This window comes from Ipomoea nil, unplaced genomic scaffold (genome assembly GCF_001879475.1).
Source record: "Ipomoea nil cultivar Tokyo-kokei standard unplaced genomic scaffold, Asagao_1.1 scaffold1834, whole genome shotgun sequence".
NCBI classification, from domain to species: Eukaryota; Viridiplantae; Streptophyta; class Magnoliopsida; order Solanales; family Convolvulaceae; genus Ipomoea; species Ipomoea nil.
In genome coordinates, this window is record NW_017618262.1 from 345,861 (window position 1) to 365,193 (window position 19,333).

The following is a 19,333-nucleotide window of genomic DNA, read 5'->3' on the forward strand; positions in this document are numbered from 1 at the left end:
AAATAAAAGTTTCTGGTTATGATTCAGATCCAGAACCCAATATTTGGATTTCAGTTTATTAAATTATGAATGGAAAAACTGGATCCTGAACGGTGAACCGGCGGTTCCGGATCAGGTTCGCGATTTTGAACCGTCTTTATTTTAAAATTTTATTTTTTAACTTTAAAATAGTCTAAATTCAACAATAAATATATTTTATTTTTTTTCAATTCGGAACATGAACCGGCCATTTCGGTTCGCGATTTTAATAAACTTAAATATCGAGTTTCGATTCTAAATTGTAATTGGAATATTTTAGTTTGGTTTGAATAAATTGTGGTCATAATTTGTTGGAGAATAAAAATAAATGAAATATTTATTTTAAAGGTAGATATGTCCATTTAACATTTTAGGGGAAAAAACAGCCACTTAAATAATTTAGGGAGAAAAGTGCTATAAGTATATAACTCAGGGGGAAAAATGACATTTTCCCTTAAACAATTCTAAAATTTGGGGTAGAAAATATGGTATATCAACATTATTTGACAAAATTGTAATTTCGCATTAATATTTAAAGATCTTAAAAAAATAATTACACTTTCCTAATTAACGATAATTACAAATAATTAACTCCAATATTAATGGAAATGTTAATCACAATAACCATTATTATATAATAATAATGAAACGCATGCATAATGTTGTTATATATGCATGTTCTTATGACTGGTCCGGCATGGAAGGGTTCTTACAAATGCCGAGAGAGCTAGGCGAAAGCTAACATCTGATACTTTATGTTTTCGTTGTGCAGGTCAGGTTGTAGATCTAAACCATCTTTTCAGAACATGTCTTGCTGCTAGACAGATTTGGGACTCAACACTACATGGAAGAACGAGTGTGCTCCTGAGTACGATGCCTTGGAGTGTTTGGCTTGAGACAAACTTGAAGGGAGAGGTGACCAAAGGGTTCAATGAGGATTGGCCGGAGTAGTTCGGCGTTAGGATGTGGTGGCTGTGGAGGGCAGAACCAGGAAGTTTTCAAGCAACAAACTTAGGCGACAGGGCGAAAATTGGACTGGCTTGCGCGCTATGACCTAGAGGTTAAAAGTGATTTCGTAAAGCGCATGAATCCGGAGAGGGGAACCACGACGCACACGACAGCCCAGGTGGGTTGGCAGAAGCCGGCCGCCCGGGGCTGGTTGAAACTAAATGTGGACGGTTGCTGCAAAGCGAATGACACGGCACGCTGCGGTGGTTTGCTCAGGGATGAGCACGGGATTTGGCCCCGAGGCTTCACTTTCAACATTGGGTGTTGTAAAGCAAGTGAGCCGGAAGCTTGGGGATTCTTCAAGGCTTACGCATGGCAAAGGATTTTGGAGCAACAAAGCTCATGGTGAAATGCGACTCAAAGAGAATTATTGACGACCTAGGCGACGCAGAGAATGAACAGGACATCACCAGCAACATCATTTGGAGATGCTGTGAGAGGCTGAACAAATTCCGGAGGTGAAATTTATGCATGTTCACAGAAAGGGAACAAGGTGGCAGATAGTTTGGCCACGGCGGCGCTTGCCCATCAAATTGGACTTCACGGTCTTACGAATGCACCTTGGGAATTAAGAGAAGCAATCAGGCTTGACAAGCTGGGAGCAACGACCCCAGATAATACTAAGCTTTTTGGGTGTCCCCCTCCTCACTGATAGAAAATAATAATAATAATAATAATAATAATAATAATAATAATAATAATAATAATAATAATAATAATAACAATAATAATTGTTAGGAACACTTGTATTAGGATTTTGATGATACCAATGTAACCTAGAAATTAGACCCCTAACCGTTATTACTTTTTTGATCACTGCTTTCGTCCTAGACGAAAGTTGCCATAACTCACTTGTAATTCGTGTTAAGCTAGCCAAACACACGAAGACGAGTTACGATTAATTGTTAGGGTAATCAAGACGAATGAAGACACGAAGCATGAAGCATGTTCAACGAAAGTTTAAGAGGAGTTGTCATTTAACACGAAAGGACAGTCTGGTTAACGACAATTCTTCCAGACATCTCTTCTCACCAACAGCAAGAAGAATGTCTCCTCTGTCTGACTTGACAACATCCTAGGATAAAAAGGACCTCAACTTGTGGGACACGCATATCAAGGAACATTAAATGAAGATGTACTATTTCCTGGAGCTAAAGGACAAAAACCTAAGGCTCTCCATGCCATCAACGGCTACAAGGTACAATCTCATTAATGGAGCATTTAATGCAAAAAGCTCCCAGGTCCTTATCCACTGGTCAATAGGTTTGAAAATTTCATCTCCCTTCAACGGGTGGAATTTTCCTCACCTATAAAAACCCACCTTCATCAACTTAGAAGGTGCTGGTTCTTATCACTCGATCTATCCATACGAAAAAGCTCTTAAACGCTCTCAGATCCCTCAAGCTTTTGTGAACCAGTGTTAAGGTGCAAAGATACTTGAAGAAGCTCATTGATCCTCATCTTACACCTTAAAGAAGTCTTGCTATTTGTACGAATCAATCATTCCTCCCGGTCAAGACTTTATTACGTTGGAGAAAGCAGAAATCATTTTCTACCAACCTCAACTCTGAAGAAGAAGTTGATAGAGGCAGAGTAAACTCGAGGAGTTGAAAAACCTACGAAGGCTGTCCGGCTTAGTGATCAAGGAAGTCTTTGTGAAATTGTACTAACGAGTGATAGTGCAATCCTTCCATACGTTGTGGAAGAAGAGTGGAGTAGGCAAAGTTGGCTGAACCACTATAAAAATCTCGTCTCTCTATTTCTTTACTTTTGCTTTTCATTTCTGCATCATTTTATCTTTCACATCTCTACCAAAACTTTCGCTATATAAAAAACCGTGCAAAGCAAATAAACGAAGTTAACATTTCCGCTGCGTCAAAAACACCAAAAGGTCGTTTTTAGGGCAAAACACGAAAAGAATCTATTCACCCCCCCCCCCCCCCCTCTCTCTAGACTCTCACTATAACTCTATCGGGACCAACAAGTGGTATCAGAGCCAAATACCTTGAACGGTAAAGGCTTTGCATTTACTGCCTGGTAGATCCCTTATCAAATCTCTGAAAACTTGCATTTTTCAGCTTTGCACAATTTTTTTTTTTTTAAATGGAAAAGGATCATGCTAACCGCTCTAAGCAGCTTGTTTTTAGCCTCTCTAAATTTGATGACTGGAAGATAAGAATGCAGGCCCTCCTCTGCTCCATACATGACGAAATGTGGGACGTCATAACAACTGGACCAATTACAGTTATGATGGCAAACACACAAGCGGCAGCTCAAGGGGCCGGTGCTGAGCAAATGATACCGAAGCCAAAAGATTCATACACCTCGGAAGAAAGGACAAGAGCAAACCTGGACAATGTAGAACGAAACATCCTCTACAACTCCCTTGACGACTCCTTGTTCCCAAGAGTCCGAAAGTGCAAGAATGCCATGAAAATATGGAAAGTTCTTATGGAACTAGGAGAAGGTGATGAACAGGAGAAGGACAACAAATTGACTGTGGCTATGAAGAAGTTTGAAGACTTCAAAATGCTTCCAAATGAAACAATCATGGACATGGAGCTGAGGTTCACCAGACTCATGGGAGATCTGACAGATCTCGGGAAGGAACTATCTGAGAAAGAAAAGAATCTGAAAATCCTTCGTGGTCTACCAAAATCTTGGGAAATGAAAGTCATCGCAATGAGAGACAATCGAGATATGAAGACGACGAGCACAGCCAAAATTTTCAGTGATCTTAAGGCATACGAGTTTGAGCATGAACCGAAAGATGTCGAAGAATCAGAAACCAGAAATGTAGCTCTCGTGGCCAGCCAACAAACAACATCATCTAATAGGTCAAAATCTAGCTCTTGTGATTTCTTATCTGATGAACAGTATGCACTATTTGTTAGGAAAATGAAGAGGTTCATGAGGAAGAACAACTTCCAAGACTCACACCGTTCGGGCCACCGAAAGCAACACGAAAGTTCACCTCAAACCTCAAAAGCGGAAACCTCGGACTCGCAACTGTTGTGCTACAACTGTCGAAAACCAGGACACTTCAAGGCCAACTGTCCTCATCCAATAGTGAGCAAGCATCAAGACAACAACTCTACCAAAAGCCCATCCAAGGAGACTGGAGAAAGATACAAAAGAAATGACAAGCCAGAATCATCAAGCTCCAGAAACGAGAGTAGAAGAAAGGCGATGGTAGTGAACGAAACCTCTGACACAGTTGAGGCCGAAAGTAGCTCCTCGAGCTCGAGTTCAGATGACGAAAGCACTGAAGAGGAAAAAGGACTACTATGCCTGTTCAGCCAAGAATCAGAAGATCTATGCTTTATGGCTGACGAAGATGAGGTAAAATATCACTCATCCTCTTGTTATTCAGCTGAGTCCAGTTCTGTAGGGAGTCAAACCTCCAATGAATCTGTTACAGAAATGATGAGGAGGTTCAAAGTGATCAAAAGCACATACTCCAAACTTAAGGAGGAGAACTCTCGGCTCATGATTAGCTATAATGCGCTAAGGCAAGTTCGAGTTGAGAACATAAAGCTAGCCATTGCTAAGGAGCAACTTGAGAAAAATGTTCTCGCTCTGAAGGAACAGTGCACAGCAAGAGAAAAGAGAGAGCAAGAACTCCTTGAAGTCTTAGATAAATTCAATAATTCGTCCAATCTAATGGATCGAATGTTAAATGAATCTAGACTGCCCGGGGAAAAAACGGGAATCGGTTTTGACCCCAGCTCCTCTTCACAAGTCGGCTTGAACAAACCCACGAATGCATATTCTCACGAAAGCTTTCAAGCTGCGTTTGTTCAAGGTCCAACCCAGGTGTCTGAGCCTATGACAGAGGTTAACAATGTCGCCACACCACAACCAACAAGCCTACCGAAAGGAAAGGCTGTACAACGAATTGTGGACCCTCGAAACGAAAATTCTTACAAAGGCAATCCTAGACAGAAACATGTCAAAAGGAATGAACCAAATGGCAATGGACAAAATCTAAACCATAAGAAAGGTAAGCCTAGTAAGAGTATTCAATCAAGGAATAGGCAGAATATTGACTAGAGGCAATATCGTCCAAAGCTAACACGAAAGAATCCTAATCAAGGAAACCCGAGAAATGGACGAGTCAGACAAAACGAAAGATCCTTCAAAAGATCTGGTCATGGCAATGGATGGACTGGGCCATCAGTGGAAGATTGGTTTGATTACCCAGAACCTCTATCAAGAGCTGAATTTGAGATAATTCATCTGCGTAAACAAAACAATTATTCCAAGTATTATGAAAACCCTCCTGAAGAATATTTTCACGAGAGATATAATGCTAAAACCTTTGCCAGTATCCATTATGATTACCGCACATCTAATGGATATAAGGGACCAAGGATGAGTCGAAGAAACTCTAGGTTCGTGTGGATTCCAAAGCTGACATCTAACCCTCAAGGACCCGAAAATCAAGGGGTACCTCAAAACACATAATCTTTCTTGCAGGACAAACAAGTCATATGGTATGTCGATAGTGGATGCTCAAGACATAGGACTGGTGATAAAACAATGTTGAGCAATTTCAAGGTAGTTGATGGACCTAAAGTTATATTTGGAGGAGAAAACAGTGACAAGACTCGTGGAAAAGGAGACATCATCAAACAGGGAATAACCATACAAGATGTATCATATGTTGATGGACTAAAGTTCAATCTTCTACGCACAAGCCAATTTTGCGACAAAGGATACAAAGTCGAATTCTCTAAAAACGAGTGTAAAATCGTGAACACGAAGGATGGCAAAATCGCGTTAACAGGCCAACGAAAGAAAAACATGTACGTAATCTCGTGAAATTCCTCTAATGCTAACGTTTGTTTTGTTGCTAAAAGCAATGCAGATCTTAGTCAAGAATGGCACAACAAGCTGAGTCATCTGAATCTAAAAACAATCAACAAACTTGCCAAAAGAAATCTTGTGAGAGGGTTACCCGAAGCATCATACACAAAAGACAAAATTTGCGAGGCATGTCAGAAAGGGAAACAAATCAAGTCATCTTTCAAATCTAAGGAAGTGGACGGAAACTCTCGTTGTCTAAGCCTTCTACATATGGATCTCTTTGGACCAGTTGATCCAGCTAGTTTAAGTGGAAGAAAGTACACTCTCGTAATAGTAGATGATCACACGAAATATACTTGGGTGCTTTTCTTGAAGAAAAAGAATGAAACAGAAGTTATTCTTCCCAATCTCTTGAGGCAACTTCAGACAGAAAAGGAAGTCAAAATCATTCGAATAAGATCAGATCAAGGAACTGAGTTCGTAAACAAGATCATAAAAGAATTCTGTGCACAGAATGGAATCTTTCATCAACTCTCGGCAGCACGAACTCCGCAACAAAATGGGGTAGCCGAAAGGAAGAACAGAACTCTGAATTTTCTGATAACGTCCTCAACAAGTATGGATAAGGGTAAAGAGAAGATGGATGAAGCCGAGGTTCGAGCTATCCATCATCTTCGAGAAGCAGGAAAATTGACAAGTGCTACAATAACGAAGATAGTGGAAGATGGTGATAAGGTTCACGTAACATTCACTATGCCAAACTCGGCCACTCCGAAAGATGAGGCCGAGAGAAGGGCCATTCGTCTAAACCATCATCTCCAGAAAGCAAGTTTGCCCAATGCTACCATTATCAAGCTGGAGGAAGACGGGAAAGGGTCAATGTGACATACTCCATGCCCAACACAGCAAATCTTAAAGAAAAGGAGACACTGGACAATGTTGTCAACGAATCTCGGGCAAAGAAGGTATATTACTTGGAGCAAGCCAAACGGCTTGCCAACGAAAGGATAATGATGTTGAAGAGCGTTAACAAGCACTCAACAAATCCACCTAACTTTCATTGGCACCCTATTCCTGAAGTTCCACAACAAAGTGATGAAACCTACGAAGACTTCACTTTGGTTCACTCTCAGTCACCCACCAACCCAAACACGCCTACCCTCACACTTGAGGCCGGAACTGGACGAATATTCAAACAGGGCTAATCTGCCCGATGTGACTGATGAGTTTACCTGTCTGGAACTTCACGTGCCCTATCGCTTTATCTGAATATTGCTTGTCTTATTTGTATGGTTTGGAGTACCTCTGCACGAATCTCTTTAATGAAGTTTCATGTTTATTTGTGCCATTACTAATTACTCTCTTGACCTTGATACTTTTATGTCAGATTATCTCTCTCGGGTCAAAGATGGAATTATGTTTTTAAAGTATTATACATGAGTTTAATGCTAAGTGACTCTTCAGAAATCATAGACTCCCCTATTGATCAACATTTGGATAAGGGATTAATTCTCATCTCAAATTGCTATAAAAGAAGGGCAGTGGCCTTACTAAAATGCATCCCTCTCATCACCAATGGCTCCTAAGGTTTCAATCACCAAAAAGGTGTCAAGAAAAACCCGAGCTCATCCAGAAGAGGGTGAACGGCATTCACATTCCTGGAAACAATCCTATCAATCCTCTGAACATTTCATCTGACTCTGAAATTGAGGATTTTGATTAATTCATCGAGAGAGATGTTGATGGAGATGCAAGATCTTTCGATCCTAATGAGGAACCCCCCTCTAATCGTTAAAAAGGGGTTCTTGACATTGGAAGCTTGGAACGATATCACTATGGATAGAGATCTCAGGGATTTCTATCGACATTATGATTGCAAGTCTGCATTTGTGGGGTATGTTGAAGGTGAATCCGATGAAGAGATACATCCTGATGGTGGACCATTGTGCCAAAAAACTCCCACTTCAAAGAGAGCCACTAAGGTCACCAAGGGCGAAACTAGTAACACGAAGAAGGGAAAAGGAAAGAAATGAAAATTTCTTTGTCAAGTATTCAAATTATCTTTAAGTTATGTATTTCTGTTCATCCATGTTCCGTGATTTGTCTTTGAATTAATGAAGATTTTCGCCATGAATCTCTGACTACCTGACATTCACACATCTTGAAGTCATAACTCTGACCCTAAAATTATGACGTTCTTGAAAATGTTCATTCAAAGTCTTGCACACCATTAATGGTCAGTTGAAGAAATACATGGTCATTAATTGCAGCATTGAATGCTGAGAACAGTTTCACAACGTTATCACTTCAGAATCCACCTATAAAAGGGAACTATATCTCACTTTTCTCTACCATTCTCATCTTCACAAATGGCTCCTAAAAAGCTCTTTACAAGGGGAGACTCCCGTAAGCTACGTGAACTTGCCAAGCAAATAAGAGAAGAGCAAGGAGACATGTATCCAGGCAATAGCCTTCAAGCACCATTGGAGATCTCGTCTGATACTGATGAATCATCTCTGTATGATGATATGGCTGGGTTCATTGTTGAAGAGCCCGAAGAAAACCCTCCGAGAGAAGCTGCCACATCACTTCCGAAAACCCCTGATGATCCTAGTAAGTACTACGATCAAGACTACATGGACTATCTGAAAGAAGAAGAACTCAAGAATGAACCAAAAGCTGATGAGCCAAAGTCTGAAGAAGTATTGGAGTCATCCTCGGACTCCAACTTTCTGCGTACCGGAAAATGGTACAAGCGCATGTGGGCTGATCTGAATAAGCCGAAAGTTGGGCCATCTGAGGGAAAGGGAAACGAGAGCAAGAAAAACTAATCCTTTGGATTATGTGTCTTATTATCTGTATCTGTTTCTCTCGTTTCTAATGAATAATAATCTCTTGGTGTTTATTATCTCGAATCTGCTAAAGTAACGGACAAAACTTTATTTGTTTTGTTCATTCCTATCAAAGTACATCTCGGGCTGAGCATACCCTTCTTGGAAATGAAAATATTCCCTCAAGCGTGATTTTTATATCTATGACTAGTCATTCGGGTCACATCTTTTGATAAAATTGTTACACTTTATAAAGGACCCCCTCGGGAATTATGGATTCATTTTTTTCAACTAAGAGTATCATGGACAAAGGGAAGGAAATAGCTCTTATAACTGGAAGTCTATATGAGTTCAAAAATGACTCCTGTCATAAACCCGAGAGTTCACTGGTGAAGGGATCATCATATGATAAATCTGCCAAATCACCAAGCGCTTCTGAATTCTTCTCCCTTGTACAACTTACACCACACCTGAAGAATGAGGAACCTTATCGGACTCTTTATGCCGGTGCAAAAGCTAAAGTTATGGCTGAACTCGATGACATGGAGAGACGAGGTCTCTCAAGGGACGCAATGGGAACGGATCACGACACAATCATTGCTGAAGTCTTTGCACATGAGGTGCGAAAGAATGAGTACTTTATCAATGCTCGAAAGAAGAGGGATGTCAAGGAGTAAAATCTCATGTTCTCCTATTTCACGAGAGATGCAGTCACCGCTCTTTCTTTTATCATTTCGTGTAATAATTTATCTCTCGGTTTATGAAATTTCGTTGTATGCTCTGTACTAGATTTGTTTGACTTTATTTGTCTTACAAATCTTCTGTTATGTGAAACTTATCTTCCTTTGGTCTACAATCGTATCTTAGACGCTTCCCAGTCTCTGATCTGAACCGTTTACACGTTTCATCATGGGGATCATGTGGCCGAGAAAAATGGTCCACTACCCCACGACTTCTGACAGATGATGTGACGGCAATTTATTGCATGTACAGGCACTTGAGTGGAATTTTCTCTCCTCATTTAATATGGAATGATCAAAACTGATCTGAGCGTGATCTTATCACTTTCCCATAAGCTGATCAGTTACCATTTGAGGAAGAGAAACCGGTTGATTATTTGAAATTCAAATCATCCATCCCAAATACGGGTTGACCCATATTTAAGTACCTAGCAACAAATGAAACCCTACATAACCTCCCAATTCTACATCTTTCACCTCTTTCATTCACTCTCCATCTCAAAACCATTCTACCATCTCAGCCTTCATACTACACTTAACAATGGCGGAGAAAATCCAAGAAACCTTCTCCAATGAAGAACCAGAAACACCAGCCCCCTTGGAAATTCCTTCCTTTCCTACCGAAGATATACGATTCATTGAATCTAGGGCTCCACTCATTGTCGGAGGGAGCATGTGGGATGCTCATGGGTTCCTAGAATATGTCCTTGATCGCAAGTTTGGAGAAGACATCATCGATCTACTCACAGAATACAGGTTTATCACTCACCTTTATACTTTATGGTATCCTATTGATGTTGCACAATTTTACATGAATGCAAATGTCTCTTCCGAATCTCTAACCATTACATCGAGAGTTCATAATCATCAAGTGGTTATAACATTAGAGGACATACGAGCAGCGTATGGGTTTCCTCAGAGAGATGAAACATACAAGGGCAACCTCTCTTTCTACCACTATGACCCCAGTGAGTTTTATGATACCATCAAGAACAATCATGCACCCTCGAAAACGGAGATTACATGGCCCTTGAAGAAAAAGTGGTTCCGTTTAGATTATGAGTTCACTGTGGACATCTTCAATAAGATCGTCGATCAAAAAACATCTGGGACTGATGACGTCACAAAGGAAAAGCTCAAGATGCTGCATGCATTTCTTAACAATCACAAAGTTGACTGGTCGAAAGTCATCTTCAACAACCTTGTTCATACAGTCATCTTCAACAGAAAAAGCCCCAGTGATATCACAAAGAAAATGGGCTATGGATTTTTGGTCAGTCACTTACTTGTCTCAAAAGATGTTCTCATGAGACCAGGAATCCGTCCAGGACAAAAAGCCTGCCACATGAAGCAGAAACCCTCCGGTTATGACAAGTAGAAAGCTTTGGAGTTGGGTGTTCCTTTAGAAATAGTGAAATCTAAACGGAAGTCAAGGACACCGAAAGGATCAGAAGATGACCAACCAAAGCCGAAAAGACAGAAGAAAGAAAAGCGCTCCTCTCGGATTAAGTCAAAAGAGGAAGCCATCAGTGCACCAACACCCACTCCCATCTCACCAAAGTCTCCCGCAGAGAAGAATATTCTTACCTCAACTATTCTTCCTCCAGACACAGTTGTTGTCGAAGATTCCTCTCATGAAGACAAATTGGTTTTGTCAAACCTTGGCAAATCAGGACACTTTCGTTCTCCTATCAAACCGAAGATTGGTGCACCTTCCTCCCCGAAAGAATACGAAACACCAAGAGAAGCACTCTCTCAGGGGGAAGAAGACACGAGAGAAGCATACTCTCAGGGGGGAAGACCAGCCGAAAGAAACCGCTCCAGAAAAACCTTCTGATCAACAAGAGTCAAACCTTGGCCTCTCGTCTCCTCAAGTCCTTCATACACAAGAACCCTTTTCAGCAGAGCGAAACATTCAAGACTCGACACAAGAACCTGCTGCTATGGACATGGAGGCCGGTCACTTAAGTCTTCCACAAGAATTTGGCTTGCCAGCAAAGACGAAAGAAGTGGCTGCTGATTTGAGTGAAATTCCATCTCTTCCACAAGAACCTGCATTGGCAGATGAATCAGCCATTGTACCAGTCGAAACTCATGACATTCCGAAGACATCGACACCTGTTCCCGAAGTCACAACAAAACCACCAGTTGCTGCGCCCATTCGTCCATCTCCAGATCAACTGCTTCGTGAGTCCATTGAAAATGACTACAACAGAGTTTTGCAGTGGCAAAAATGGCGCACAGCCCTTTTGAACATATTCATCGAAACTTTTGAAGCCATGAAAGATGAAGAAGAGTTTGCTCTTGGGTGGCTTGAGACCAAGGACCTCAATGAAGCACTGCGTCTTGAGAAAATAAGACGGGTGTTTTCTTACAAAATGACCAATCGTTCTCTTGGAAAGGACAAAGCTCCAATTTGCATAGAGCTCAGCAAACCTCTTTTGGACCCAGCATTTGAAGAGGAAATGAAGATTGTTCGGTATGCATGTTGATATCCAAAGTCAAAACCATCCTGGAGAAAGAACATCAAAATGATCCTAACTGCAGTGTCAGTGGCTTGAAAGATGAGCAAGGCCAAGAGATTGACACAACCGAAGATGAAGAAGACGAAGATAGAGATGATGATGTCGAGGATGCAGATGACGAGAACGATGACAATGATGACGACAATAATGATGATGACAATGATGGTAACAATGGAGCAAATCTAATGTATGACAGTTCATCTCCTCTCTTGATAGGTCCTGATTATGACACTGTTCCCGAAAGATCTCCAGCTCAGAAATCACCTTCCAACAGTGATGGCACAAGGGAAGCATCACAACAAGATGAAGACGTCTCAACCAATCATCCTGAAGATCTGTCTCGAGCTCTCGTTCCACATGTCCAACCCATGAACGAGACTCCAATAAAACGCGAGGAGGCAGTTGTAAATGAGGGCAAACTGGAAACCTCTCCAATCCTCCTAAGTTCGGGCAGTGGTGGCAAACGGGATGCACCACTTCAAGGAGACCAAGTTGAGACTCCACAAACCAACATAGAAGAAGATTCTCCCCCAGTCTCCCCACGAGGAGTTATGAATCTCATGAGAGAAACCGTCCATGCAGCCGAAACCATACATCAACAGAACTTGATTCTTTGGCAAAGGGACACCAAAGTCTTGGAAGACTTGTCAATGAAAGTAGATCAGTTGATGGTTGCACAAGTTCACCCTCGTCCACCGCCGCCAGAGCCATCTCAGCCTCCACCGCAAACTGATCCTGATCGACAATTTCACGAGCGCGTGGCTAAGGAGCTCCATGACCTTCACACTGCTGTCAACAAAGTGGCTCGTCAACAGCACGAACTCAAGCATTCCCACTTCAGTCTTAAAGAACGTGTTGACTTAGCCTGCTCCAAGATAGATACTTCGCAAGACAACACATACCAACTGGGACAATATGCTCTTCAAACTCTCGGGTATGCCCAAGACATTCTGAATGCAGTTAATCAACTCCCCATCGTTCCTCCTACCACCTGTGCTGATGATGCCAAAAAGGGGGAAAAGCGACATCATGATGACGATAGGGATGACGATCATCCAAGGGAAAACACGAGAGAACAATCTCCATCTCATGCACCAGGAAAAGATGAGCAAAGAAGTACAAACCCTCCATCTAGATCTCGTGGCCACCATCCTTCTCAGTCGAGACATTATTCAAATCGTGGCCATTCTCAACCCAGATCACAGTCTCTCAAGCCTCGTCAATCTTATGGCTCTGAATCAAAATTTGTATTTGCTGGGTTCTCCAAGAGAGAAAAGGCAAACCGAGGCAGAATTTCATGAAGGATAAAAAGATAACAATGGATGGAGTAGGAAACTTTGTGGAGTACAAACCTTATGAAGAAGGTAGTGGGAAACGTTTTGAGGGTTGCAATGTTCCTACCTGGTTGAAGACAAAGGACAACTACACTAGACAACATCACATAAGCACCCAAAACGAAAGAATAAAAAGGTAAAATAGAGAACTATGGGAGAAATACGAAGAAGAAGCCCGAATAAGAGAGCATGAACTGAAGGAAAGAGAAAGAGTAAAGAAGCTTATTGAAGATCTCACGAACGTAACCAAACACTCTGAAGATGGTGTTATCTACAATGCAGCTTTCAAAGTGCATACCGAGTCTGGAAAGAGCTACAAAGAAGGAATGAATTCCTTTGAACTTATCTCATGGTGGAAAGCTGGAGTAATTGCAGGAGCAGACATTCGGGAGGCTTACAACAATTACATAAGTCTCAACATTCGAGGAAAATACGAGGATCTAGTCAAGACAAATCCAATCAAGATCTTCAGAGAACGAATCAACAAGGATATCGACACCAACAGAATGCTCAAGCAACAAGAGGAAAGGGACATTCGTGAACGTGAAAAAGCAAAGCTACAAAAATCGAATTCTCTAGTTGTGTAAGTTGCTTTTCCTTTATGTTTATCTTAAAAAGTTTTTGTAATCTTCATTATCCATATATAAAGTACTCGTTGTTACACATCTCGTGTCACTTGTCTGAGTTACTTGTCCTTGTCTTTCTTATTAATGGCTTTTATCTAGAAAAGACTTGTAAACTCTCGTGTAAGGCTGTCTTGTAATAGAAAATCCGTTATGGAACATTTTATCAGCCTTATAAGAAGAGTATAGGTTTTGGCATCATCAAAAAGGGGGAAATTGTTAGGAACACTTGTATTAGGATTTTCATGATACCAATGTAACCTAGAAAGTAGACCCCCAACCGTTATTACTTTTTTGATCGCTGCTTTCGTCCTAGACGAAAGTTGCCATAACTCACTTGTAATTCGTGTTAAGCTAGCCAAATACACGAAGACGAGTTATGATTAGTTGTTAGGGTAATCAAGACGAATGAAGACACGAAGCATGAAGCATGTTCAACGAAAGTTTAAGAGGAGTTGTCATTTAACACGAAAGGACAGTCTGGTTAACGACAATTCTTCCAGACATCTCTTCTCACCAATAGCAAGAAGAATGTCTCCTCTGTCTGACTTGACAACATCCTAGGCTAAAAAGGACCTCAACTTGTGGGACACGCATATCAAGGAACATTAAATGAAGATGTACTATTTCCTGGAGCTAAAGGACAAAACCCTAAGGCTCTCCATGTCATCAACGGCTACAAGGTACAATCTCATTAATGGAGCATTTAATGCAAGAAGCTCCCAGGTCCTTATCCACTGGTCAATAGGTTTGAAAATTCCATCTCCCTTCAACGGGTGGAATTTTCCTCACCTATAAAAACCCACCTTCATTAACTTAGAAGGTGCTGGTTCTTACCACTCGATCTATCCATACGCAAAAGCTCTTAAACGCTCTCAGCTCCCTCAAGCTTTTGTGAACCAGTGTTAAGGTGCAAAGATACTTGAAGAAGCTCATTGATCCTCATCTTACACCTTAAAGAAGTCTTGCTATTTGTACGAAGCAATCATTCCTCCCGGTCAAGACTTTATTACGTTGGAGAAAGCAGAAATCATTTTCTACCAACCTCAACTCTGAAGAAGAAGTTGATAGAAGCGGAGTAAACTCGAGGAGTTGAAAAACCTACGAAGGCTGTCCGGCTTAGTGATCAAGGAAGTCTTTGTGAAATTGTACTAACGAGTGATAGTGCAATCCTTCCATAAGTTGTGGAAGAAGAGTGGAGTAGTCAAAGTTGGCGGAACCACTATAAAAAGCTCGTCTCACTATTTCTTTACTTTTGCTTTTCATTTTTGCATCATTTTATCTTTCACATCTCTACCAAAAATTTCGCTATATAAAAAACCGTGCAAAGAAAATAAACGAAGTTAACATTTCCGCTGCGTAAAAAACACCGAAGGTCGTTTTTAGGGCAAAACACGAAAAGAGTCTATTCACCCCCCCCCCCCCCCTCTAGACTCTCACTACAACTCTATCGGGACCAACAACAGTACTAATAATAATAAAGCATAATAGCTAATTATGCACCAAATGTATGCATATGGTCTTGAAAACTAAAACATTTACCAAGAAAACTGTAACAATATATGATAGGAAATTATATTGTTTGGCAACAATGATAGATTGATAGGAAAATCTCGTTCCTTCTAATGGCAAGTATTATATCTACTATATCTACTATCTACTATCTACTATCTACTATACTAATAAGAGCCCAAGAGAGTTAGGGCTATAATGTGAAGAAAAAATGACGGTCAAATTTTTTAATCAAATGAATGGCTCATATTGATCAGATTTTAATTTTTCCTTAAGATTTCCTAATTTATCCTTAATGAATATGATTATCCGTTAACTTTTCCGTTAAATATTATCTTTTCCGTTAATTTCTGTTAGTTCACCGTTAACTTACTCATTGATTTCAATAAGAAAGGTCTTAGGTTCAAACTCCATCCCAATCAATGTTGGCATAATTAGTACTCTATTTTACTCTTATTAAATTAAATAATAATTTAGTAACTACAATAAAAAAATAATACATATGCATTTCTTTAATTTAGAATTATGTGTCTACAATGTCTTTATTCAAAAAAAATTATTCATTATCAATAAATTAAATAAGAGAAATAATTTCATTAGTTATATTGTCTTTATTTTTCTCCAATATAAAAATTCTTTACATTCAAATTCATCAATTGATTATATTCGCTACATTGTCCCTACAACGTCTTTATTAAAAAAAATTATTCATTATCAATAAATTAATTTATTAGTTATATTGTCTTTATTTTTCTCTAATGTAAAAATCCTTTACATTCAAATTTATCAATTGATTATATTCACTACATTGTCTATTATCTTTTTTGTGCACTACTTTTTTAATTAAATATCAAAGTTATAATACAAAATAATGCTATATATTTATTTACCAAGTATTTTATTAATACCATGAAAACATTTAAAAAATATAATTAATAAAGTCAATCATATTAACTACTTAAGGGATTTGTTGACAAAGAAAGTATTCAAATCACACAACAAATTGAAGTGAGAACTATCTTGTAATGTCCTTGTTTGACAATCAGCAGTTAGAGATTACCGTTAACGGATTTGACCAACGAATTATATCAACGGTTGGTAAAAAGATATTTCAAAAAATTATCTGTTTAGATTAACATGTAAAATGACCTAAGGATATACATATATTTAATAATAATAATAATAATAATAATAATAATAATAATAATAATAATAATAATAATAATAATAATAATAATAATAATAATAATAATAATAATAATAATAATAATAATAATAATTGTTTTAAAAAAATAAAAAATATATAATTAAGCCAATCGTATTAATTACTTGGGGCTTTATTGACAAAAAGAGTATCAAATCACAAAACAAATTGAAGTGGAAAACTACCTCGCAATGTCCTAGCTTGTTTGGCAATCAGCAGTTAGCTCTTCAATATTAGTATATATTTAATATTTTATGCCGTAATTTTTATTTGCTCTCCCTTATGTCCCGTATTTGGTTTCAACCATACCTATACAATTATTTTATTGACAATTATAATCAATCTTGACTATATTATCTTGCATTTGTAAACTTAGAATTACCTATTTAAATACGCAAATTCAACATTCAATTATTTATACATTAACAATTCCAATATAATATATTTTAAAGTACTTATTTAAAAAAAAAAAAACATTGGACATTATCCCAATCATGCAATGTGCGTAAAAAACTAGTATACTAATAAGAGCCCAAAAGAGTTAGGCCTATAATGGGTAGAAAAATGACGGTCAAATTTTTTAATCAAATGAATGGCTCAGATTGATCAGACTTTAATTTTTCTTTAAGATTTCCTAATTTATCCTTAATGAATATGATTATCCGTTAACTTTTCCGTTAAATATTATTTTTTCCGTTAATTTCTGTTAGTTCAACACCGTTAACTTACTCATTGATTTCAATAAGAAAGGTCTTAGGTTCAAACTCCATCCCAATCAAAGTTGACATAATTAGTACTCTATTTTACTCGTATTAAATTAAATAATAATAATAATAATTTAGTAACTACAATAAAAAATAATACATATGCATTTCTTTAATGTAGAATTATGTGTCTACAATGTCTTTATTCAAAAAAAATTATTCATTATCAATAAATTAAATAAGAGAAATAATTTCATTAGTTATATTGTCTTTATTTTTTTCCAATATAAAAATTCTTTACATTAGAATTCATCAATTGATTATATTCGCTACATTGTCCCTATAATGTCTTTATTAAAAAAAAAAATTATTCATTACCAATAAATTAATTAAGAAAAATAATTTTATTAATTATGTTGTCTTTATTTTTATCCAATGTAAAAATTCTTTACATTCAAATTCATCAATTGATTGTATTCACTACATTGTCTATTATTATTTTTTGTGCATTATTTTTTTAATTAAATATCAAAGTTATAATACAAAATAATGTTATATATTTATTTATTAAGTATTTTATTAATACCATGAAAAAAATTAAAAAATATATAATTAATAAAGCCAATCATATTAACTACTTGAGGAATTTGTTGACAAAAAGAGTATTCAAATCACACAACAAATTGAAGTGAGAACTATCTCGCAATGTCCTTGTTTGACAATCAGCAGTTTGTGAATTATATTAGCAGATTTGACCAGTGAATTATATCAATGATTGGTAAAAAAATATTTGAAAAAATTAGCTTTTTAGATTAACATGTAAAATGACCTAAGGGTATATATAATAATAATAATAATAATAATAATAATAATAATAATAATAATAATAATAATAATAATAATAATAATAATAATAATAATAATAATAATAAATGTTTTTAAAAAATAAAAAAATATAATTAAGTCAATCATATTAATTACTTGAACGATTTATTGACAAAAAGATTATTCAAATCACACAACAAATTGAAGTGAGAAACTACCTCGCAATGTCCTTATTTGACAATCAGTAATTTTTTTTAATGCTACTAGCTCTATTACAATGTCCTTATTTGGCAATCAGTAGTTAGTTCTTCAATATTAGTATATATTTAATATTTTATGCCGTAATTTTTATTTGCTCTCCCTTATGTCCCGTATTTGGTTTCAACCATACCTATACAATTATTTTATTGACAATTATAATCAATCTTGACTATATTATCTTGTATGTGTAAACTTAGAATTACCTATTTAAATATGCAAATTCAACATTCAATTATCTATGCATAAACAATTCCAATATAATCTTGCCTTGATATACTTTAAGGTGCTTATTTAAGTTAACGGTGAACTAACATAAATAACGGAAAAAGATAATATTTAACGAAAAATTTAATGGATAATCATATTCATTAAGGATAAATTAAAAAATCTTAAGGAAAAATTAAAATCTGATCAATCTGAGCCATTCATTTGATTAAAAAAATTGACAGCCATTTTTTCTACCCATTATAGGCCTAGAAGGTATGAGGCATTTATTGATGACTAGGTTTTTTTATTCTTATCATAAAGTTAAAGAATGGAGTTCTGAAATTTGTCCTAGAGTGCTAGAAAAGTTGAAGGTTTATGAGAAGCAAGCTGCTAGGTATAGAGGATTTCAGTGTGGTCTACATGAGTTTGAGATACAAGGTTTTTATGGAGACCAACAGTCTGTGAATTTGGAACTAAGATCTTGTACTTATAGAAGATGGGATTTAACTGGATTGCCTTGCAAACATGCCATTTGTGCCATTTGGATGAAGCATGGGGAAGGTCATGTTTATGCCTATGTCAATCCGGCCTTGTTATACAAAGGCAAGATATTTACAAATCTATGAAGAATCAATTCATCCTATGGCAGGTGTAAGTGAATGGCCAGTGGTTGACATAGCTCCACCTTTACCCCCTGTTTATAAAGCTAAACCTGGCAGACCAAAGAAATTG

At 37.7% G+C, this 19,333-nt stretch overlaps 1 protein-coding gene across 1 annotated transcript; it reads left to right on the plus strand.

Moving 5' to 3' along the window:
- Positions 1 to 3,129: 3,129 nt before the first annotated feature.
- LOC109192807 lies at positions 3,130 to 6,720 on the plus strand. The gene is made up of 4 exons (XM_019343514.1): positions 3,130 to 5,029; positions 5,231 to 5,475; positions 5,587 to 5,834; positions 5,889 to 6,720. The coding sequence occupies exons 1-4, from the start codon at positions 3,130 to 3,132 to the stop codon at positions 6,718 to 6,720; spliced, it is 3,225 nt and encodes a 1,074-aa protein (XP_019199059.1).
- The last annotated feature ends 12,613 nt before the right edge of the window (positions 6,721 to 19,333 follow it).

Excerpts from the sequence above, each read along its gene's own strand:
- LOC109192807 (XM_019343514.1), top strand. The coding sequence starts at position 3,130 with ATGGAAAAGGATCATGCTAACCGCTCTAAGCAGCTTGTTTTTAGCCTC. Across the intron at positions 5,476-5,586 it reads AAGGACCCGAAAATCAAGGG|GTAGTTGATGGACCTAAAGT; the intron begins GTACCTCAAAAC and ends AGCAATTTCAAG. Across the intron at positions 5,835-5,888 it reads GGCCAACGAAAGAAAAACAT|CAATGCAGATCTTAGTCAAG; the intron begins GTACGTAATCTC and ends TGTTGCTAAAAG.